Consider the following 25,540-nt stretch of genomic DNA (forward strand, 5'->3'; position numbering starts at 1 on the left):
TAATCCAGTTCTTTATTTGTGGATTGAAAATGCGCATGTGGTTTGTGTACAAAATCCTGTCTCTTTTATAATATTTTTATACAGACTGTAATGTTTGTTTGGACCCCATTTCATGAACCAACAAATGTCAATACACTGACAGTTTTGGATAAGAGTAAGACAATCTATTTCTGAACATTGCACAATATACTGCTGATACATAACTATTTTCTTCAGTGTAGAAATAAAGAGAGTAACACTGCACCTCCACAGGAGCCTCATAAACAACGCAACTCTGATGCTAACTGCTCTGCCTACTTCCAGCAACACTACATTTGAACCGCATGTCGACAAAGGAACAAAGTCATCACTATCTACAGTGAGTGCTTACATTTTGTTGATGAATTGAGAGCCCTGCCAGATTACTTGATTTGATAAGCAGTACAACCCATCGGTAACATAATACATCACAAATTGTTTTGTCAACAATTTATGATACCATTTATCAAATGACCATCGCAGTGGGCTGAGTTATGGTGTCATAGCTGGCATAATGTCAATACTCAAGCTGAGTTGAGGGCAGTCTGGCCACAGTGATTTAGACACACTACACCCTGACCTCTTCTGAGATTTTCTCTTCATTACCAGACAAAAAGAGGTTGAAGGGAGAAAAAAGTTGTACAATTTAATGTTTAAATCTTTACTATTAAATATAAGAAGGACATAGAGTAAGTGCCGCAGTTTGATGAACAATTATGATTCATAAAATGGGGCACCCAGTTTAGTTTAGGAATCAATTATAAAACAGATTATGCTAAAAAATAAAGAGAAATTGAGATATGTTTGGTCTAAATGAACAATTTCAAATGTGTTTGTAGTATCATGTATCAGTCAATTTCCCAGACAGACATCCCTTTCCACTGTAGATTCCTTAAGGTTATTGTGACTTAATTATAATATCTAAGAAATCAAGTGAACAAATGTGAATTTTCATTACAAAACCATGCAATCAAGGTCTGATTTTATTCCACCCTAGAGAATCAATCTGGGCTGCTGCCTGGTAGACAATTAAAATGTAAGGCCTTAAAATGCCTCCCCAAGTCAATCCGTGTCTCTGGTATTGACCACGATATATGGCCCGTGTCCAAGCCACCACCACTGGCTGGCCAATCTTAAAGGTTACTGCGACCACTACATGTACCCACATTAGCAGGACACTCACCTCTCTGGGTTTATGGCCTGTGTAATAATTTTAAGCAAAGAGAGAAGTGCATTCAGTGGAGACAGTAACAGCGAGCGAGTCGAGGGAGGACAAGTATAGTATGATTGATCGTGGTGAGCAGTGTAGCTGTGTACCTCTCACCTCCCCCCCTGATTACTGCCTGCTCCTGATCTCTCACATCTGTCTTGACTTCCTAAAGAAACAGATTCCTCAGATATGATACTTTTCACTCTTGGGATTTCAACTTTGTCAAAAGGTCGATTTTATTTATTTATTTTTTGAAGGAACATCCTTGGATTCATGGACACTAGAGTTACAGTAGGTGTAGTGTATCGATTAAGGGCATCTAGATGTTAGTGGTGAGGGGAGAGGAGGCTTCTCTATTAGGATGTTTATCACCCCCTTATTTTTTTCAAGCATGTCCACACCACATAACTCAAATGTCCCCGGCTAAATTTACTTCTGTCCAACAAACATGTTGAAGATGTATCAACTCTCTAATTGTGCATTTAACATTCTTAACAGTTTATTAGTTTACCTCCCACACTAACACTTGGAATTATTTAATGACCACAGAGGGAGTTAACACTCATTATCAGATGCAATATTTCCTACATAGTTATCTACCTTTCTTGCACACGACTGTACATGCAATCCGTTCATGGGTGCATATATCTCATACTGTAGTTAAGTGCAATTTATTGGTACTGGTACTTTCTTTCTTACTTTATACTTTAAATTCCATAACAAGATAGTCCATTTACTCCATTGATAGTATGCGATAGCTAATATGTCACACATTCAAAATATTATCAGCTCATAAAATATGACACGTTACATTATATTTAAGTACTTGCCAGTATATAAACTATTAAACATGAGTTTCTTCTCGACCCCCATAGCAGTTTTATCATAATAATACTGAGTACGTTTAAGAATTTACATACATTTACCTATAAAACTTCACTCTAGACTTTGCATTTAATATTCTTTTAGACTGTGGTATTGCAATATTATTTCTTAAGTTAAAGACCTGAATGTCTGCAACACCAAACACATGATATATATATATATTTCCTTAGATATAAGTTTACTACTCTAAACCATGGAATAAAATCTACAAATATCCATGCTCTCTCTCTCTCTCCTTTCACATCTGCAACTTTAATGAAGACAAAGTGCATCCACACCATCGACAAATACCAGGAACTAAATAAGAATAAAGTATCCAGACCAAATGAAAGACTGTTCATAATTGGGTTAGTAATATCTTTGGCACCGTCTGCTTGGTCATTTCCTCCAATCTTCTCGAGCAACAGAGGATCAAACAGGCGACACTCAAACCAGGAGGTATCTCTCTACCGCGTGACAGGCTGCCATCACCGGGCTCCAGCATTCTTTCACCGTCTCCAGCAGCAACCAGGAAGCTCAGAAAAAACACGAACATCATCTTCAGATGTAAAACACGCAGCGACTCAACAAATCTTTGAATGATTTGTGACCCCTTTTGTGGACAGCAAAATCGTGAAATCATGCACCCATAACTTCTCACTTAATCTGTATTACTCTCATCACAACAGAGCAAGCCACTCTATCAGTAAATGCTAATCTCCTAATTAACAAGCTAATTAGGCAATTACAGCTTTGCAGAAGGATGCCTAAATGAAATATGACAACACAGTCACTTTCTACAGCACCTGTGGGTCTTTTCACATGTCACAATGAGAAGCATGATGACAAAGTGTTGTGTCTACACTCGTAGGTGCTAATTCTTATGCCTCGCATAGCTCATCTGTAAAAATATTATCATTTTATTTACGCTAATGCGCAGTAAATGTGAATGCTACTTGTCAAATGACGTGTTATTTAAAGAAACTGACCTGCAGTATTTTTCAGGACAATTACTTTTTACAGAAATAAGACTATTCAAAATCAAGTCTACAAAAAACAGTGGAAAGCACTACCTCTTGGTTATGTAAACAAGGTTTTGTGAAGTAGTAGTGCCACAGTGTCTTACTGTAGGGAGCTGTCACATACGGAAATGAATTATGTTGACATATGGCTGAAAACAACGGTGAATAGGCCTGCTATGCAATGCAATGAAGAATCATGCACTGCAACAGAGGAGAGGAGCTGGAGCTGTACCTTTGAGCCCCTCTTGACAGGTGTGGAGTGTGACTTGACAGCTCAGTATTTCAATGATAAATGCAGTAGTCCTGGGACTACCATTCACTAAACTCAGGAGTGTGTTGCTCTGAAACTTCAAGGTCAAATCGATGAACACAACCAAGGTTCAAGGTTCAAGGCTTTATTTGTCATATGCACAGCAGATACAGCGTATATGTTGGCAATGAAAATCTTATGTCGCGTGCTCCTCCAACAACTCAACATACATGGTGCAAATAACATAAATAAAATAGTGCAAAAAGAGAGAAGAATATTTACAGTAACAACAATAAAGATTTGAGGATGTGAAATATATACATATGTGGAATACATTGAAAGTATTTAAACACTTTACACTGTTGAATGAGGAGGTATGGACAGATGCATATATTATGTATAACAGATGTATATGGCAGATATGTATAATATATAGATATGTGTACTATAAACAGATATGTATGGCAGATGTGTATAATATATATATATATGTATGTGTGTACTATAAAAAGATGTGAGTAGACATTCACACAGCTCAGGAGTTCAGTAGTCTTATAGCCTGTGGTATAAAACTGTCTCTGAGTCTGGTGGTCTTGGTCCGGATGCTGCGGTACCGTCTGCCAGACGGCAGCAGACAGAACAGATTGTTGCTGGGGTGATGGGGGTCCTTTAATATCCTACCGGCCTTCTTCCTACACCGCTGGGTGTAGAGGTCCTCCATGGATGGCAGCTCCGTCCTGGTGATGTGCTGAGCAGTTTTCACCACCCTCTGTAGAGTCTTACGGTTGAGGGCGGTGCAACTGCCATACCAGGCGGTGATGCAGCCAGTCAGGATACTCTCGATGGTGCACCTGTAGAAGTTGCAGAGTATCCTGGAGTCCATGTTGAACTTCCGCAGCCTGCGGAGGAAGAAGAGCCGCTGTCGAGCCGTCTTGGATATGACCCTGGTGTGATGTGTCCATGTCAGGTCCTCACTGATGTTTACCCCGAGGAACCTGAAGCTGCTGACTCTCTCCACAGGATTCCCGTCGATGGTGATGGGTGTGTGTGCCTCTCTCTGCCTCTTCCTGTAGTCCACAATCAGCTCCTTTGTTTTGCTGACGTTGAGATGGAGGTTGTTGTCCTGGCACCAAGATGTCAGGGCTCTGACCTCCTCTCTGTACGCCGTCTCGTCGCCGTCTGTGATCAGGCCGATGACGGTCGTGTCGTCAGCAAACTTGATGATGGTGTTGGAGCTGTGTGTGGCCACGCAGTCGTGCGTGAACAGGGAGTAGAGGAGAGGGCTGAGCACACAACCCTGAGGGGCTCCGGTGTTGAGGGTCAAGGTGGAGGATGTGATGTTCCCCATCCGCACTGCCTGGGATCTGCCCGTCAGGAAGCTCATGATCCAGTCACAGAGGGCGCTGTTGAGCCCAAGGTCCCTGAGCTTAATGATGAGCTTGGAGGGCACAATGGTGTTGAATGCTGAACTGTAGTCAATGAACAGCATTCTCACATAAGTGTTCCTCTGGTCCAGGTGGGAGAGGGCAGTGTGGAGGGTGAGGGAGATGGCATCATCCGTGGACCTGTTTGCTCTGTAGGCAAACTGCAGGGGGTCCAGTGAGTCAGGGAGGGAGGAGGTGATAAAAGTTTTGACTAACCGCTCAAAGCACTTCATGATGATGGAGGTGAGTGCAACTGGGCAACCACACAGACTGCTCAAAACAATCTCAATATAGTTCTTTCACATATTCAAATCTTGTAATATTAACACTTCTCACTTAAATAGGTAGCATATGTTGTCATACAAAACTATCCGTCGATGTGCTCTAGTTCACTTTTAATGTGAAATTGACCATTTTTATCTTAATATGTATTCATTTATATGAATAATTAGGAGTGGTGAAATTACTGTGTGCTATTCCTTGTTCATTTTTGGACTCGTCCTACTGTAGTTCCTGAACTTCAAATTGAGACGTGGAGTGATGTTTTCTTCCTTTTCCGAATCATCAACATCTTAAAAAGTGCTTTTAATTAATCGCTCGCTGTATCTTTTTTTTTATGTACTTATTTTTATCTCATTAAGATAAATCATTTCCAGAGAGCAAGTGGTCCATGATTTATCTTTATTTTGACCTTACCAAACATAATATATGTTTTTCAGAGAATGACTGACTTATACCAGAACAATTAAATACGGGCTAACTTTTACTCTGTACTCTTGAGAATTTAAATGATTGCAAAGTATAAATATAAAACAATTAGTCAGCAATTGTTTTGCATCATCAATCACAATTTGAGATGATATGCTTTTCTGATGTTTTCTGAGAAAAATGAGTTAAAGTCTCATACACAATAGGTTAAACCTCCCTGTCAAAACAGTTTAGAGTAATTAAAGAAACACACGATTCCATATCAGAGATATTGTTTTTGTTCATCTCCCACATTTTCGTTAAAACCAGCAGCTTTCTGTCACAAAGATAATGCTCTGCTTTGCTGGCTCTTCATCTCAGCATCTCCCTGCACGTTTTCCTTGCTTAGTTATGTCGAAGAGGTTATTTTTGACTAATTTCACAATGTGTCCTATGACTATTGATTTAGGTTTGTCTCCATTTTGCTTTTCTCAAGCATCAAGCAACCATGACAGATCTGACCCAGAGACAGCCAATGTAAAAGAAAAACAGCACAGCAGTTAGAGATTGATATCTAATGACTGTCTTTCTGTTGACTGGATTTTTGATAATGACAAAAATGTGTCTCTTTAAAAGTGAAAGCATTACATTTGCTTGTTGAAAAAACATGTGTAAGCACAACCTAATGAACAGGCATAGCTCTGAATAAGACCTCTGATTCATTTTCTGTTTTTAAACTTACTGACATTGACTGCGAAAAAAGTTATTTTTTCCCCAGCAGATCAGGTTCCTCGAGGATGACATTTGTCAGGACTTCTGTTTGGCTCATCAGAGTGTGACTTCAAAAAGAGAGGATTGAGACTGAAACTAAAAAGTGTTGCAGACAGTACTAACTACACTTTCCAGGGATAATACTGACCTTTTATGCGTTTCTTCAAGGGGGATTTTTGGCGGCTTAACACATTTATTGATTCCCTGATGCCTACTTTTGGGAGAAATGTCACCAACAAAGGTTATTTTGGATGTTGGAGGATATAATCAGTTATCGTTTCTTGGCAATAAGTAAACCTACTGCACAGGAAGCTGAAGAATTCCCCTTGAATACTGTTTGTGTTGTCTTTTTAGTAATTGTATCAAAACAAGTGATACTTCAAGCGTTCATATTACAAGCCTTTTTACTGTCTTTCTGTAAAACTCCAGAATATCAAACCTCTCAATAACTCCATATTATGTATTCCCCTAAATTTAACATGAATGGCCCTCCTATATAAAGTTACACATTCAATTGTTTATTAGTCTTTTTAAATCCACTATCTGTCCATTGTAGAGGTGCACATTATATTTGCAGCCTTGCATCCAGCTCAACAACGTGTCTGCTGCCATAGCAACTGCGGAGGAGCACTGAGCAGCGCCGCCTGCTCGTGCAATGGATGTCACTCGTAGCAACGACCAATCAGAAGTTCCTATCCTTTTGTGCGAGGGGTGTGAAGATGGAGGGATGGAGTGGGTGGGCTCTCAGCATCATGCATCTGCCAGTAATAGGACACAAGGGTCGTCAGTCTTCGTCATTCTGTCCTGCGATTGGTCGACGAGCTTTACTTTCCAATAATATAAACATGTCTACTGCTTGCCTGACTTGAACCAAGGCTTACAAGGGACTATGCAGTTCTACATCAAACTGTATTAAAACTCTCATTATGCATTTGCCTGTGTTGTTGCAGGACTAAATCTTTATTATTGCAAGAGAATATGCACATAGCTGCACGTGCACGCGTGAGGAAACGAGGATACCCAACTGTCGCCGCTGCAAGAAAGAGAGAGGGGACTCTGCCGTGCTTTCATCAATATAATCACCATCCTAAGTACTAGCTCTTAACATTTTGTTTTTCGGTGTTCAGGCGAGAAGTGACAAGAATATAGACCCCTCCTCTGCAGGGCGGAGCGTGCATTTTCATTTCGTATTTTGTATTTTTCTATTTTTTTTTCCTAACCCTGTTCCCTGCTCTGACACGTCTGCACTGAGTGAGTGGCATTGGCACACTGTCAATCGCTCACTACCGCTGCCATCAAACAACATAAAACACACACAGGCAGAGGCTGGAGCTCATAAATTTCAGCAGGGCAAGATATTTTTTGCGCATCGCCTTTATACAGCGTTGTATCCTAATTAATTTCTTCTCGTGGTTGTTTTTTTTTTTTTTTGCAACCAGAAATATCCCAACTTTTTTGTATATTTCATATTTTTTATAGTCACATTTGGACACCTTAAGCCGCAGATTGTTTATTTTTTTGTTTAACATTGCCAGTTTCACAGGAAACATTTCTGCACATTTATAGTTGGCAACACCTGCAAGATTTTTTATTTGTTTACACGTTTCCACGTTGGATATTTTTGTTGCCGGTGCAGGACGATTTGGACATTTTGGAGACGGAATGCGCCGGGAATCACATGAAGAGCGCTGATAAATGAGAGATCACTAAGGAGCGTTTCTGTCCATACCACCCGTCAAATCCTAGAGAGAAGACAGATTGGCATGAGGATTCGTGTGGGACACGATGGACCGTCAATTTTGACAAAGAAGTGTTAAAAAGAAGAAACAATTAATGCATTTTTCTACAAACATAGTCACGCGTTTTGGCACTTTGGACCGCGCGTAAAAAAGCGAAGGAAAGCGAAAACTTGGACACAAGATTTACGCTAAAATATCTCTGCTAGGTTGTTTTTAAACGTGTGCGCTCTTTTTCGCTGAAGAAACACAGCCGTGCAACCCCTTCTTGTCTGCGGCACTTGCTATAACCGATTTCGTATATGAGTTTTTCAATTTGTGTGGCTCAGTGCACAGACTCTTTAGCGGCTACTATGGACGATCAAGCCCGGATCATGCAGTCCATCGGCGGTGTCAGTCTAGCTGGCCACTCGGTACAAGGAGGCATGGCACTGCCGCCTCCACATGGACACGATGGGACAGACGGAGACGGAAGAAAACAAGACATTGGTGACATTCTCCATCAAATAATGACCATAACTGATCAAAGCCTGGACGAGGCGCAAGCAAAGTTGGTTGATTTATATGTTTTATTAACTTCGCCCTCCCCAAAATGCTGAACGCATCATTATTGAGATGTGACCCGCTTAACTTAACTCCCCCATGCATAACAATAGACTAGAGTGGCTTTAATGATAATCTTACACTGAGGTGTATTTACTGCCTCGCAAAGATTTAACACATGAGAAAGTTGTCACTTAGGGAACAACAGCATTTTTAGTTAAAGTGCTTGTGTGCCAAAGTCATCCTGAACAAGCTTGTGTTGTTCAAAAAGTTTGTGCACACATAGAACGTTTTCATATATCTGCAAAACTACTATGCTTAAAAAAAAATATTCCTGTGAGTAGGTTGATTATATTGCCATTATATTTAAAATGGAGGATTTAAGTTTTGTAACCTAAATAACAGATCATTTTGTTTAACAATTTTGACTCTATTGTAGAAAATGATAACTTATGAGAGACATGTGATGGTTGTAACATTGCAATGCTAAGAAAAAAGTGACAACTAAACTTAAAATCTTAAATACTCCATTTACCTACTAATTTTTAACATGTGATGTTTCAGTGAATTTATTTCAGTATTTTATCTTGTCTTATACTGAAACAGGAAACATGGGCTGAACTGTCACAGAATGAAACCAGCACTCTTCAGCGTTCTCTGTGAAATCAAAGAAAAGACAGGTAAGATCTTTATGTACATATATCTTATTATGAATTTAATATAGTTGTGTCTCAATACAATAGCACACTGACACTTACCACCCAGTGATCTGATGCCAGCCTGCATCCAGGTTATAGGGGACCTCTGCCCATATTAATCAATCATTAAAAAAAAGTGATTGTGCCACCCGGGGAAAAAAACACTTTTTGTCATAGCACGATGTTAAGTTTGTTTCAATATTTTTGCAGGAACATCTTTTTTCGAGCAGTGTTTGATTGTATTTAAACAGAAAATGCGCTCCAGCTTTTACCCTCTCTACTCTGGCAGCGAAGAGGATGGGGGAAATCCCATAGCATATGCTCTACATAGCTGAGATCACAATGAATTCATGCTTTATAACCTGAAGACAATTGTCACATTTTCAACATAGAAAGACAACGTTCTCAATCAATAAGTGTAGTGCAATTACATGCAGACTCCTGTCCTGTAAACTAGGGCAATTCATTTTGGGAAACAATGCAAATAATTGAATCATCCTTTAGAAAATAAAAGGAAAGATATTTTAATTATATTTCATATTACACTCTTGAGAATAGGTATCTAGTCTGCCGAATTATATGACCAGAGTTGAACAATTCTAGTGTGTTTGCAAACAAAAATAAACAGCTGGAATTATAGATAATACTTTCATGTCTGAAAACTTTTCTTACAGCTCAAAGTTTACTTTTACCTGGTTAAATGAAGGATATATAAAGGTTGCTATATATTTTATTAGAAAATGTATCTTTGTAGGGACATATTTTTCTACAAATTTCCCACCATGTTTATGGGACATATCATGTCCCTTAAAATTCTTAAACACATATTTGTATATAGTGATAACAGTTTTCACACGCAAGTTTTATTATGCCTTACAGTTATGTGGTTTTCTTGTTCTTGAAACTAGGAACAAAGCGCTTTTAAAAATATGATTCAATTATTCAAACCACTGGGCATCCCTATTTATTTTTAGAGAATAATGTATATTTCTTAGTCAAAGAAAATATGAGAATATGAAGAAAATGATGCGGTCGGTTTGGTGTAATTTAGCAAATCTGATACCTTGTCATATTTGTGACCTTTGTGCAGTTTATGAGGAAATTGGCTTGGGAGAGATCATAAAAGTTTATGAACTTCCCCGACACAGGTGGCGTCCACAGGGACAAACAGAGGGTCCACAGTCTAGCCGAGGTGCTCTTCTGTGTGTGTGTGCCTGTTGAGTATAGACAATGAGAGAGACAGCGAGAAAAAACAGAGGCTACACATGCACATCACACAAAATGCCAGCTTGTATTCTCTGCGCATCCATTGATTGGATATGAACGTGTTTTCCAGTGCAGAAGCATTGCTACATATGTAAAACGTAACCGTCACTGGATAAAAAAATCACAGAAGTCATTTATAAATAGTATTATTACTCTGCAAGTTACTTTAGTTTAATGTTTTACTTTGTTTTTCCAAACTTGCATGATGTATTTAAATGTTCCTGCTGTAGGCTTACGTTTAAAATAGCCTCTTAAGGTAACATAATAAAGTAAATGAACATTTTTATCAATATACTTACATGTATGTCTGCAGTAGAGTTTATTTGCCATGGAATGATTGTGTGTGAGCAAGAGATGAGACGGACAAGAGGGAGAACAGGGTATGTGTCGGTGTGTGTGTGAGAGAGAGAGAGAGAGAGATAGAGATAGTGTGTGTGTATGTGTGTATGTGTGTGTGTGTGTGTGTGTGTGTGTGTGTGTGTGTGTGTGTGTGTGTGTGTGTATGTGCATGGTTAACCTGTGGTTTAGAGTCACAGCCTCCCCCTCTTAGCCATTGACAGAGCTCAGCTGGTCTGGTGGCCTTGTTGACCGGCCAGTTTTTGCAGCACACAGTGAGCCTTTCACTGGCTCCTGTAGCATCGTTCTCAGGGCTTCCTTGGCCCTTTCATGTCCGTTCAGATGGCACAGGGGCCGCTGTCTTTTAACCATGGGATCCACCGTTGGCTGAAAGTGGCTTTTAATAATACATTTGAAAGCGGTCCAAGAATCATAGCTGTAATTACTGCGCGCATGTATCATGTTATCCAGACGTATTGTCGAGTGTGCAGATGAATAGCGAGGTCAGGGTTCAGCTTCAAAGGATTTTGTGTTTATGTTTAAAGTATTATTTTATGAGCGGAGTTAAAACCAAAGAATGGTCTCTTTATTTTCTTGTGGAAGCAAAGACGATTTTTACAGTAAAAGCAAGACATAGTGAATCCTTTCTAATGGTGTTTAGAAGTTTCCGGCACTTTCCTAACTTGTTATTGTAGAGCTACAACATTTTTCTGCATTGCTAATGCCCTGGAAGTATTAATTCACTTTGATATGCTAATTAGAGAGCATTATGCAAGAAATGAGATTAAGTGGCAGCATGAAGTCATTTGCCTGTCACTAAATTGAGTGTTTTTAGCAGGAGGGTTTTTTCCCCCCCAAAATGTTCTTGGTTTTGCATTTAGATAAGCTAAATATGAGATTTGGTCGGCGAGTGGAGTTCTTTGTCTTTTAGTGTTTCATGTTTTTCTTTTGGAATGTACTTAAAAAATGTCAATTAAAATGTTTTATTCTCGATTTTCTAACTGTTCCAGGACAAAGGTTGCATTCATGTACCTTTTTCCCTGTAGGCTGCGTGAGGAGACAATGAAGGCATTGAGTGAAAATTGCCTGCGATTCAGATGAGTTTTGCAGTTATTCCTCTGTGCTGGGTTTGTTTTATCCTGCTGGCTACTCCCTTGTCTTGCTCTCGTGCTTGGAAGAGAGACTCACAGCAGCAGCAGCAGGAGCGGCAAGAATAACATAGGTGAAAGATTACCTCCATATGGTATTTCTGACCAGGGAAAGAGAGGTTCTGTTGCAAGACTCCTCTTTGATGTGAGGTTTAATCAATAGAAAGAGATTACAGAAAACTATTACAGGCTAAATCACGGAGTGCCACAGAGAGGCTTAGCCCTCTCCACAGCTCTCTCAGCTGCATGGCGCTTCTTTGGCTGCGTATTGACTTGTTGTTTTCCTGACCTTTGACTCGTCAGGTTCGGAAACAGGGGGTCTGGAGAGGTAGGGGAGGGAGAGAGTGTGGCAGATTTAGCCTGATAAATGCTCCTATACACTGTTTAAAGCATTGGATTAAGGAGGGATTGCACTCACATTTGGAACCACTGTCTGGGTTTTGTTGCACTCGTTTGATTGGGCTTCTGATAAACAATTTCATATATGTTTATCAGTTTGTCTGCATTATATGTAATGTTTGACTCGGAAAGACTGTGTTAATTAAATACAGTTCAGGATGAGCCTGTAATTAACCACATGCAAGGCCGACTAAAAGCATTACCTGGAGTAAATAGAGTTAGGACCGAGGAGGTAAGCATTTCTAAGATCTACAGGAAACATTAATTTCAATGTTGCCTGACAATGTTAATGATCCCTCTCATTCCAGTTGTGATTAATAATACGTATTATTATTATTATTATTTGTATTATTTTTATTCTTATAGCTGCTGCAGTTAAAATAAAAGAACACATTTTATGAGCAGGGAATATATATATCTATATTAAAAAAAACAACTATGATTTTCTTTCTACCTTGTGTGTTTTCTTGGTGCAGAAAAAGCTCCAGCAAATGCATGTGTGAGAACAGAAAGCTATTCAGCAGGAGAGACAATTGACTTTGGCTGCTTTTTGTCTCAGAGAGCCCCAGTGATGCGGCTGCAGTGACTAGATAGTGTTGTGCCGAATGGCTCGCGCACAGCTGGGTTCCTGACTGTCTCAATGGCAGGGCCACTATTGCTTCCTCCTCTAAAGCACGAGGGGGACCGGGGAAGATGTGGCTATTATCTAAGTAGCTCCCAAATACCCTCCATTTCCCCATCAGCAAAGATGAAAAGAAGGAGAGCCAGACAAAGAAAAAAAGGGGAGAAAAAAGCAAGAGTGTACACATCAGTTTCATTTGGAGGGGTAAATGCTTTTGTGCTGTGGAGATAGATGCCTCTGCACCGGTGCTGCCTGGTGTCTGCGCGCACGGTTCCTCAAAGCTGTTTTTTTTTTGTACGATGATCCAGTGCTGTCCCTCCATCTGCACACACAAGCACCCATCTTGCAAACGTCTCCCTCGCTCCCCCTCTATCCCTCCAAGCGATTTCTGCGGGCTCCGGCGCGATCAACAGCTCATAATTGTTTTTTGCACATACGTTATGCAAATGAGTCTTTATGGCAACTGGCATAACAATTAGCATCCTCCAACAATATTTTAGTAGGTTAATTGCGAAATTTCTGAATTGTACATCTGAGTTGTTAATTAGGCATGACAGAGGTGGTGAAATAGTTATCTTCAGGCGATGGCAGCCAGCAGAGGCTGCTTGGGATGCAAAAAGGAAGGATTGATTGAAATGAGTTTACAGCAGTAGGAGCGTGGCTGGTGTGGAGACTCTTTGCATGCCTCTTTTCTTTTTGAAGCTGTCGCTGAACGTCGAAATATAAACCTGAAGCAGACAGGGAGAAGCTACTTCAAACTATGACCCCCTGTAGAAATAGATTAAACGTGAACGATACAACTTGTTGTCCTGTCGGCACGAGTTAGGACAGATTTTTTTCATGCATCACTGGGGCTGCACTCTTGTCAAAACAGTAAAAGACCTTTGACCTGACAGACATAGTTAAACCAAATGTTTCCTTTTTGCAATATGCAAATGCCCCTGCATTAAAGAACGTTAATGCCAACAACACACACGTTTAATATTTAACACTTTTGATCTAGGAGAAAGAATTACTTAAAAAAGAATGGGAAAAAAAGTGGTCCCTTTATCATTTTTGGCGGTGAGAAAATTAAAAAGCCATCAACTTGTGTTAATGAAACACAAGATAAAATTAACTTTTATTGCTTTTATGATTATGACAAACAAAGGTATAATTATGTACTTTGTTTGATAGGGTTAATATTAGGGTGCATATATTTTCAGCTGTGTTTATTTACAGCTATAAAGAAAAAAAGGAAACCGCTCGGTTTTCTTTTAACATAAAGTCTCTTGTGTCTTGATGTTCATTACTGTGTCAGCCGATGGCCGAGACTATGTAATGCCATAGAGCCAGTTATTAGTGTAAAAAGGGTTAGAGTGAAAGACTGGTGCAAAGCAAGTCCTCTCTCAGTAATGACTCTGCTATTTATAGGTCCCTATTTCATTAGCTCTAGTGTTTCAGGGAAGAGTTTTCCTCATGGGACAGTGGACACCATGATGTTCATTTACTCTGTACACATTACATGTGGACAACTAAATGACCTATCATTTGTGAGTGCAAGAACACAGAAAACAACCCTGTTTGTGTCACTATTGCTCTCTTTTGCTTGGCTTTCCTCTATTTACTCTTTTTGACAGATATACTGTTTCTTAAATTTTTTATAGGTAGTAAAATTTCTGTATTTGAGATAGTTTTGCTGTGTGGTTGTGGGGCTGTTACTCCTACAGGTGATAGATTTTTTGTAGATGGAGTGATAAAGGAAGGCAGCTGTCATTAAATGTACACTTCTTAAATCTCATTTGTAATATTCTGACACAGCAGCAGTCTGCAGCTTGTTTCGTGACAACAGAATGATACATTGTTGTCACCTTTTCTTTTCTTTACAGAAGATTGTTTTCCAAAAACGGGAAGAAAAGAGGATTTTTTTCCTCATTTGCAAGCCTAAAAATGAAAGCCCTCTTCCCATTGTTCCATATGCCATTGTTCCACATGTTTCATACATTACAATGATATATTGAAGGCAGAAATGGGAAAAAGACTGCAATGCAATGAAATTTTAATCAGCGTCTTCTGCTGCTTTAATAAGGCAAATAATTCTTATTGGCTGCTGTGTTAAGATTTCTAATATTTAATTCATAACAAACCTTGCATTATTCTGCTTTAGCCCTAAGACAAGCTCCACTCTGCTGCCTGCCAAAAGGCAACTGTGGGGAAAAGAAAGATATAAAAGGAACTGCACACTGAGCATTTTTCTTATCACTCGTTGCAAAATACTACCTCATTGTTTTTTATATTGTTAGTGAATTTAAACATGTATTTGGAATATTGTGAAATAAAAATGTTACTGGATTACATGATAGAGAAGCTGGATTGATACTGCTGCTGTTTAGTGAAAAACACCTTAAAATTCCACATTTTTCAACTTTGCCAGAGGTCAGTAAAGTATGACCATTCGCAAACATCTTTTTATTTTCTTAAGTCCTTGAAGTATATTCCTGTGTCTGAAGTAATGGAAAGATGGCGAGGGGCCAGCAGTTTGGTGCTGGCTCATGTTACAGTGAAACGGCGGGCCCTGTTTTCGTCTCTCGGTGAAATGGCTTAATTGGTGTCAGAGCCCCAGGGATAAAGGCCTCTTGCTCTGAAACACAGCCACACAGGCCCTGTCTTCCCTCAAACCAGGAGGAACGGCCGGCGTCTGCTGGTGAATGAGGACTAAGCCGTGGCATAACAATACCAAATGATGTTTGGGATGACAGAAATTAATATGCGCTTGCTCCCAGAAAGCTATGATTAATGACGCCGTGCAGGGGAATGCTGTCCCTCCTTTTTGCTCCTCTTTGATGGGGATTGAAAAGTGGGAAAAAAAAAAAAAAAAGGTTTAGAAAGTGGAGGTCACCCAGAGTACATTACTGCTATTCTTCTCTTGCCTTTTCCTTTAGCAGGAGGCAGGAAGTGCTTGTAATGAATTTTGGAATAATTCACTAACATTAGGATCTGGTGTACTGTCCCATGGCATGTGGCTCACAGACATACCTGTGTATCATTCACACACTACTCATCATTTCAACTGTAGCAATTAATAGGCTGGTCACAGATATATTTTTTAATGCAGGGTGATTTTGAAGCCATCATTTCTACTCAAAAAGAGGCAGATCTAATTTTAATAACATAGTAAATTACTGATGTAGCTGACGCTGTCTTTTTTTTATGCTGAATATTATACACACACATTGATTTGGTGCAAAAACGTGTGAACAAAATGGTGGAGTGCTGTTGCCATGATAATGATCTGTATCTGTTGTGTCCTAGGAGGAGACACATGAATATTTAATTGTGTCTGCTCGAGAGATCCCCAGACCCTTCTGTTCATTTCTTACTTTCTCTAATGCGTTTCCACCCTTCCAGGTACGTCCTCTCTTAGTAATGGAGAATTAAAGCATGCATTAAATGATATAAATTGCAATGTGAGGGATTTCTAAGGACATTTGTCTACGCACAATGCGGGTGAAAATTCAAATGACAAGTTTTGACAACGGACATTCTGCTGACACGGCTTATTTGCCTCACGTTGGCTCTTCAAGTAAGCATTTCCTCCGTCAGAGTGATTGATATGTATTAGGCATGCACTTTTTTACATCTGGAATATGATGTAGGTGCTACGATATGAGTTTCAAACAGTGGTTGACTTCCCCTCATATTGATCTATTTGTGTTGCCGGAGTGGCAGGTGCTATACGGAGACTGTGTCAGCTTTGATTGTTTGTGTCAGTGATCCGAGCCGACACTGAGCTCTCTTACTGTTCGTCACTGCACTTGCTTCCTCTTGAAGAATGGCAGCACACTGCACAGATCCTCAAGAAACTCATGTCGACACTGTCTCGCCGACCCTGTGAATCAGCATTGGTCTTCGGATATTATTTATCGCTTGTGAACGCTTAGATTTCTACATGCAAAATTGCGGGACATACCTGCATTCTTTGCAGGAAATGTCCCAAAGGTTGTTTTTAGTCTTTTAATGTAATTATGTAAAAGCTTCCCATGTGAATGTGAACATCAGTTGTTGAGAGACAGGTGTGGTTTCTCTCCTTCTCTAAATATTCAAGATGAGTTGTTAACCTGTGTGTGTGTGTGTGTGTGTGTGTGTGTGTGTGTGTGTGTGTGTGTGTGTGTGTGTGTGTGTGTGTGTGTGTGTGTGTGTGTGTGTGTGTGTGTGTGTGTGTGTGTGTGTGTGTGTGTGTGTGTGTGTGTGTGTGTGTGTGTGTGTGTGTGTGTGTGTGTGTGTGTGGTGGCAAGCCTGTGAGGTTGTGGTGTGAAGGTGAGGTGCGTGATGCTCGGAGCCTCTGTAAGTATGCAGAGCACGGCGGGCCTCTCGCGGGTGCTGAAGGAGAGCATGGAGTGGCAGAGTTAATTTATTTAATGACTGAGCGTCTTATATCTCCCCAGCCCTGATTAGAATCCATGCTTGATGAGGGAAGCGATAGAGGGGTGTGCACTGCCCCTAGGCCCTAGCACGTACGCTCATGGTTTTCTTTCTCCAGTGCCTTTTTCCCTACCCCCAATCCACTGGGTTTTAAAATAATTTAAAAAAAAAGAGGAAAAATTCACAACTCAGTAAGACGATTTCCACTTTTGTCTGTTGCGATATTTTACAATCATGTCGGTACGTGCGATAATTTAGTTGAACATTGACAGGAAATGCAACTCTGAAGCTGATTAAATGTGTTTGTGTGTGTGTGGCATGCTCCGTGATAAAGACGAAGTGCTGTGGAGCTCTATGAACGTGGGAAAGCCAAACAGAGTGTGTCACTTTGGCAGCACGGGTTGTCAGCATTGGGGAGCTGCAGTTGTAAAAACCATGACCTTCCTCTTTGCCAGCATGTCCCTCGCAGAGCCAAGCGCTGCCCTGTAGATCTGGGCTGGCTGTGGGAGGGAATACAAAAACAAGAGAAAGGACAGACAGTGGAAAAAACCGGTAAGAGCCATAATTGTGAAGAGGGGGGGTGGCTGAAGTAATGAAATACTTCTTGGAGCTATCATGACTGAGAAGGTAAGGGAGGGAAAGCGAGAGGACGGGCGAAAAGGGAAAAAATACTCCTCGGCTTCTAACATTTCCATGAGCCATCATCAGTAATGCCGCGGCAGCCTCACAAACTAGAAATTATTTCTTCAGGCGTCGCTGTCAAGTGTTATTCAAATAACACCAGCCTCACATTTGAATAACAGCCGACATTTTGAATTAATTAATCAGACAAGATAGTCTGGGCCTTTTCTCATTAGTCTACAGGTCAGGCTGGGGAAGATATATGCGCTGGTGATGATATACTTGTCTTTAATAGTGATTTATGGAGATTTTGGATTGTACTCGATTTGTCAAAGGGCCTGGTAGCAGAAAAATAGGACAGTGCATATTTCATTACCTAATCTTTGATAAATTCCATGATGCTAAAAGATACAACCCCGTTGTTTAGATGCACAGGAAGCTATTTTACGTTCACTCTTCCTGAGTGAAGAGAGCCACACACACGCACATTTTTGCACACACACACACACACACACACACACACACACACACACACACACACACACACACACACACACACACACACACACACACACACACACACACATTTAATCTCCTCTCATAGACCTCTTCCATTTTACTTTTCCTATGCAATTAAGCGAGGGCTGTAAATTATAACTGTGTCGTACTTTAATTATCAGGGTGTAAAAATAGAGTTCCTGTCTTTGAGAGGATTTCATTAACTTACTCAATATTCCATGTCAGCTCAGAGTCACAAGATTGCAGCGAGGTGTGTGTTTAACATGCTTTGAGTCAAGTGTGTTATTTATTTTGATGTTATATAAACTTGGTGGAAAAGTAGGGAGGAAAGCGAAGTTTTAAAATTAAATGTACACTTCATTTTTGTATTAGTATAATCTTTTTGGTTGTTGCTGTGACAGATTTTATTTTTGGGTTTATAAAGGGTAGTGTGTGTGTCGATGGAGGTATAAATGAAAATGTATATATTTAAAATAGTTTTAATTATGAAGTGTCACTTGCTGTATTGGGTGTTAAATAACCATGAACACTTTCAATTTACAGGCATTTCATTTTTTAACATATACAGCTTTTAATTATCGAAGTGCAGCACCTTCAGTATGCATCTGTGGTGTGTGTGTGTGTGTGTGTGTGTGTGTGTGTGTGTGTGTGTGTGTGTGTGTGTGTGTGTGTGTGTGTGTGTGTGTGTGTGTGTGTGTGTGTGTGTATGTGTATGTGTATGTGTATGTGTATGTGTGTGTGTGTGTGTGTGTGTGTGTGTGTGTGTGTGTGTGTGTGTGTTTGCGCAAGTGTCAGGATGCTACGAGCTGTTGCCATATCGGTGAGCAGCCCACACAAAATGCACCAACACCAGTGTGACAAAACATTCAAATAAATTGCTGTCAGGCTGCCGAAACACCAAGTGCAGCGATTTTTATCTGACATGTGGAAGACCCAGACATGCAGTCCTGACAAGTAACGCTGCAGCACCTGTGAGAGACAGGCGATAAAAATCAGGATATGCCTGATCCTCGGCATAACAATACCTATCATTACTTGATATTATTACTCTTCTTTAAGAGAGAGCTCAAGATAGAAAGATATGTATGCATGTGTTGGCTAAAGGCTGGATAATAAACGATCTTAGGCCATCATTTGCATAGGTGGACTTCAAATGTACGCTGAAATGTAATTTTGCAGTCTGATGGCACACTTACTGCAATAGCTTTAATATTTATGTAGAACTATTTAATACTCAAAATAGCATGTATTTAAAGAAAAGTCCAGTGTCAGGCCATTTATTTATTCTTACCCAGCATAATATTTTGAGAACATTTAAATTCATGTGTGCAATAACAGTAGGATTTGTTTTTCTAATGACAACCCCTTTAATTTATAATTTCTTCCTATTTATTGCACTTTTTAAAAAGCCTGAACATGTAATGAGAAATTCTACTTTGTTCTTTGCATTTAAAATAGAATTTATTCGTAATTCAATACGACTGTTGACACTGATTGACTTTGTTTTACTTTTTAAAGCAGCAGGGAGACACAAATAAATACTAAGGGAGCCTGTTTTGCTTCACTTATTTTCATTGAGTCTACAAAATTGACTTAGTAATTCTTAAATCCAATTGAGAAGCATAAAAAAAAACGTTTTTCAGAAACTCTGAGACAAAGGACTCACTGTGGAACGCGCCATCCATTCTCCACTGTATTGTTATTTTCTCCCTTATAGGTTACTAATGAGGAATCGGCCCTCATTATGATTTTAAGGATGAGAGAGGAAAGCTTTTAATTAATGATATGTAAATGGTTCTGAATTGATTATGTTAGAATATCAAGAGAGATGGGTAGAAGCTGTGGTGTAATATATTTTAATTAAGAATTAATTAAAAATGATGGCAATTTTATAGAGGCTTACAGAAAATACAAGAATTTATTCTCTGTCACAAGTAAATCAGCCCTTGATTAAATAAACAGACACATGCTGTATTCATTGAAGAGTTGTATTTATACTTTGCCAAGAAGAATGACCCCGATTATAAAAATAAAAAAAAGAAAGATCAGTGCGGTATGTCAGTGGTCGACCACAAGCTGGGTTCTCTGGGGTTAATGGTGATTTATCTCATTCCTAATTCATGAGATCCTCCTGGTCTGTGTTAGGTGGATCAATAAAGCTGTGTTTCCTTTTTGAATTCAGTGTCTACAATTAGATTTGCAACGTGGAACACAATTACAAGTAAGACATGAATGCGTGTTTTTATCACTTGTGGCAAGTGAATATGCGCCCCCCCAAAAGATATCAATCTGTTTATGAGGTAAAAAGATTTGTGTGAAAAAGATGAGTTGTGACTCGACGTGGACCCTAGTTAACCTTTTTAATTGCTATCTGCTTTCTTTCATTCATTCTTCAGGGGAGAGGAAAACAGGAGATGTTAGCTGCATTAACGGCTTGCGGCACTATTAAAGGGAGAGAGGTCTTTGTTTTTCTGCTAACGGTGGCATGCATGTTCTGTGCTAAACTCCGCGATCAATGGCAGAGAGGCTGCTATCACAGCAGTCGGAGCAGGCGTAGCTCAGGGGGGAGGGAAGGGGGGTCCCTGGTGGTTCATTTTGATTGGAGCGCAGAGTTTTGTGTTGAAAGGCGAGGGAGAGACAGGCTGTTGGAAGCAAATCCCCCTGGATCAGTTAGAGCTTTGCAACAAAAACACCTTGATATTCCTGGGAACATTTGCTTAGGAAAAAGCATGAATTTAAATAAACGGGAAATTATAGAACGAAATGGTCTAAAGCATTTCTGAAGGTTTGTGTATTCAGAGAAAGCTTGTGTATCTCCGGCTTAGAATTAATTTAGAAACCACATTTCAAATCACACTAAATCATTGGAGTGTTAAAAGGGAATATCGAAGTAACTGTATTTTGTTGAGATGTTGTTCCACAATCCTAAAGAGCTTTTTTAAATCTAGAAAAATATATTTTATAAGATGGTGTGATTATTCTATTGGGTGAAGAGCAGAAAGAGGCAGTGTGTGAATCTGTGGCAGCGGAGAGCCTTTATGAGCTAACCAATCTGTTATGGGCGGCAGGGAGGATGTGCTGCTTGAGATGGAGGGAGTGTTGAATGGATTATTAGTCCGAGTCCCCTCATAGCAGGTCACATGTAAAGGCTTAAAGGCGTCATAAATAGCCACATATGCACACACATCAGATGTCTTTAACAGCACATACTCATGTACACATACACGATGTGCAGAGGGACGCACGTTCAGAAAAAAACATGCAGGGGCACAGATGTGTCCATGCATGCATATATACAGTGCATGCACGGCAATGGCTGGCAGAGCATCTTCTTTTTGACACCTGCAACTAGTTGCAATACATCACTGTCAGAATCGCTTTCTCCACCTATCCGAATTTGTACGTTAGTTATCCGCGGAGGCCTTCGTCAAAAAGTTGCGCAGTCTTGACACCAGCTCCCATGTGGGAAAAGGAAAGGTGAAATTGTGTTGGGAGGTGCCACGGCGGGTGTCATCTACTGTCTGTACACAACAGCATCCTAATGACAACAGAAGAGAGAAATGACGGTTAAAAATACAAATACCCTGCCACAATTCATTCTGTAATCGACACATGATGAGATCTTGTTTTGTTGCCAGTATTTATCACGAGTTACAAGGCTTAGTGCAATGTGTCTGTGCTGTATTTATGAAAATAAGGCACTAGCATGACCTAATAAAAGGCCATGATGAGGTTATTTTGTTTAGGGCCTCTTATAGTGAATGTATGTGCTTGCGTAATTGACAGTTAGTGTAGCTTGTGAGGAGGAAGTGAGGGCACGGCGCCTCCTGTGTGAGCTCACTATGGAGTCGAAGAGAGTCTGCCAGTGGCAGTGCTAGTGGTGAGCACCAACAGCTCCGGCCACGACAGAGAAGAGGTGGGGAGTAAAGGGGGGAGGGTCAGCGTCTGAACTGGCTGATGGGAGCCAGAACATGAAACAATGCCGGGGGAACGTCTGGTGGGTTCGCTGCACAGAATTACAAGCGAGGGAGCAGGCCTGCTGAGGCAATTACAGCTTAATGGGGTCATTTGGAAGGCAATTGCCAGGGGTTAATGTAGTATGGAGAGATGAGGTGAGATTGAAGTGAAATTTTTGGCTAGAAAATGTGTTCAAATGAAAAGGGAGCAGGCAGACAAGTTGTGCACTGATGGGATGGGAGGTTGATTGGGGTAACTGGGATGCAGGTTTTCATTGCCACACAGAAAGATGCGAGGCCTGGTGGTACACCGGTGCAGGCAAATGCATATGAGCATGTCCTCACAGGTGCATTCTACATTTGCAACCAAGCAAGAGCTCCACTTCTTCTACATGTAGTACTCTGACTGTCTGTTTTACTTTAAGACATACCTGTTTTCTTTTGTCTTGAATAAGCTGTTTTATCATTTCCTGTTTTAAGAACATCAACAAGCAGGACAAATCATGATACTAAGTGATTTTAAGTGATACAGAGGTAGATGTGTCAGAGAGGCACCTTAGAGAACGAGGATAAAAAGGATCATTATGCGCTGTTACGTTAGCCAGTTCATTACCTTAATTGCCCAACATAATCCGGTGTTGGAAGGGTGCACTAGAGCTTTGGGAAGGAGTCTTTGCCAAGACCTCCTACTCCAGGACTCTTCTCCCTGATCCCCTGATCTTTATAGCAAGCAGGCCGATCGTGCTAAACTTTGATCAAAGCTAAACTTACTTAAGGTCAGCCATGTGAAATCCCCTGGGAGCCGCCGTGTTTGCCGAAGCGGACTGCAGTATAGGAAGTAGTACAGCACTGTGCCTTGCTGCTGCTGCCTGTGACCGTGCTGGATCACTGGACAGCAATAGTATTATCATCAGCCCTTTCAAGTCTTCAGCATTTTTTTGTGATTATGTTCAACAGTGGAACTTAACATCATCCATGGGTGGAGATTCCTTCAGTGTTTTCTCTCTCTCTCTCTCTCTCTCTCTCTCTCTCTCTCTCTCTCTCTCTCTCTCTCTCTCTCTCTCTCTCTCTCTTATCCTTCTCTGTCTGTCTTCCTCTCCCTCTCAAATTCTGTCATCTCTGTGAAGTCTACGCCTCCCCCCTTCCCCTCTACACAGGGTTTTGGCCAAGAGCCGGCCACTTCACTGAGGCAGATTTTCCCAGGCTCCCCAAAGGGTATTTTACCAGGATTCCCATTAGGTTCTTACCCATTACCAATGTTCCAAATCATTTACAGAAGAATCTATTTACTTTATGTGGTAATGGATTCATTTGACATGGCTTGCTCTGAAGAAACTCAGCATTTAACATGCACTTTCCCTCTTTCCAGTTGAATCTCTCACTGTATTTTCGACATTTGGTTTATTTGAATCTGTTACTGCAGCGATTGTCTCGTATATGCCTTCAAATTGTCCCCACGCTATGCTTTCCATCACTGGGCAATATTGCACAATGAAGAGGTGGTAGGGGTATTGTGTCAGGGCTGCAGGAAAAACAAGTATGATGCAACTCTGTTGTCATTTAAGAGTGACAAATAGACAGTGGCAGACCATCAAAAAGGGGTAGAGAGTGGAATGGTGTCGCTGACAAACTGCAATGACCTTTGGGTCCTTTGGCCTCCAGAGTGCAAGGCACATGCAGTGTTTACCTCAGGTCAGCAGCAGTGTGAACATAGTGGTCTCACATGGAGAGAAGCCCAGCCTTTTGCACTTATCACATTTGATTGGGCAAAATCAATAATCACTCAGATAACCTTCACTTAAATTGGATGCATGTGTCTGGAATAACATAAAAAAGGGTATTCTAAGTTTGTACATTTTAAAACACTCATAGAAGGCCATGCTAAATCATACTTAATTCACAAACGGTCCATAAAGCAAAACAACAGCAAAAGAGAGGCATAGCACCTAAAGCAACTGCACACTTCCCCTGCCTCTATTCCATGTCACTAAAGCATCCCATCAAAGCCTGCCTCTTTCCTGTTGTAAGGTAGGGAAAAAAATCAATGGCGCAATCTTTTCTTTTTGCCTCCTCCAATCCGTAATTGAAATGGAAAATCAAATGAACGGCAAGCAGATAATTGTTTTATCAATATTCCCTGCCTGCCCTACAAGGGTCAGTGCAGAATGATCATGAGTCGGGATATGACGAGGACAAAATGTGAAATTGAACAGCTAGGAGGCAATAAATCAGCCCTGACAACTAAGAGTGACCAGCATGTAGCTGCAGCAGGCAGCTCTCCCTTCAGGATGTGTCCTAAAGCTGTCTACACTAAATGGGGAATATTCATCTCATTATTATTGCACTTAATATTGCTATCAAATATTATTCTTAGAGTCCAGACGGGAAGTCAAGGTCACTGGTGCCATTATTGTTGTCATTGTTAGTGTGTGATATTAGGAGTATAATAGAGGGCAAACTCATATGGTCTGCAAGGCTCGTGAAGACTCAAATAATACATTTATTCATTTGGTATGAAAGAAGTTGTTTTGCTCCATGGTTTATTTGTGACATGTACTATTACTGCTTGTCATAAATAGCTGTGGTGTCATAGAAAGCAACAACAATAGACACCATAATAATCAATAATAATATTTTCTGACAAATAAACGGCTATTTCTTTAATTTTGCCTATTATATGTAATTCTAAGGTTTCAATGTCAAACAGTACATATTGCGCTTGAGTCAAAAGAAAAGAATGAACATATTTGAATTGCTTACTACATGGTTAACACATATAATCAGAAAAAAACTCCATAGTATCATAATAATTATAAATAATATAGGACAAAGAAGGGGAGACAATAGTGTTTACAGGTTTCCTTTTTGGCATCAATGCTTAAAAGTTTCTTACAAGATGAATCAACTAGTGAAATACTTTTATTTTAATTCTGTCAATCAACTAGCAATTTCATGACACACTGTTTCAGCAGCGCACTCTAGCCTATTTGTCTTATATGTCTTTAAATAAACACATCTTGCCAGCTTTCTACGTCTTACAAAAACTGCA

General features: G+C 40.2%; 1 protein-coding gene across 10 annotated transcripts in view; it reads left to right on the forward strand.

Annotated features, from left to right (window-relative positions):
- The first annotated feature begins 7,133 nt into the window (after nucleotides 1–7,133).
- The window catches only part of pbx3b (pre-B-cell leukemia homeobox 3b), a 57,084-nt gene continuing 38,677 nt past the window's right edge, over nucleotides 7,134–25,540 (forward strand). For 5 of the 10 annotated variants that reach the window (XM_063896310.1, XM_063896314.1, XM_063896317.1 and 2 more), the window contains exons 1-2: nucleotides 7,134–8,532; nucleotides 9,126–9,205. In XM_063896310.1, the coding sequence (XP_063752380.1) occupies nucleotides 8,285–8,532; nucleotides 9,126–9,205 (328 nt within the window). In that variant the 5' untranslated portion in view covers nucleotides 7,134–8,284. The remainder of the gene's footprint in view (nucleotides 8,533–9,125; nucleotides 9,206–25,540) is intronic. The other 5 variants (XM_063896311.1, XM_063896315.1, XM_063896313.1 and 2 more) reach the window with 1 other exon arrangement.

This window comes from Eleginops maclovinus, chromosome 12 (assembly GCF_036324505.1).
Source record: "Eleginops maclovinus isolate JMC-PN-2008 ecotype Puerto Natales chromosome 12, JC_Emac_rtc_rv5, whole genome shotgun sequence".
NCBI classification, from domain to species: domain Eukaryota; kingdom Metazoa; phylum Chordata; class Actinopteri; order Perciformes; family Eleginopidae; genus Eleginops; species Eleginops maclovinus.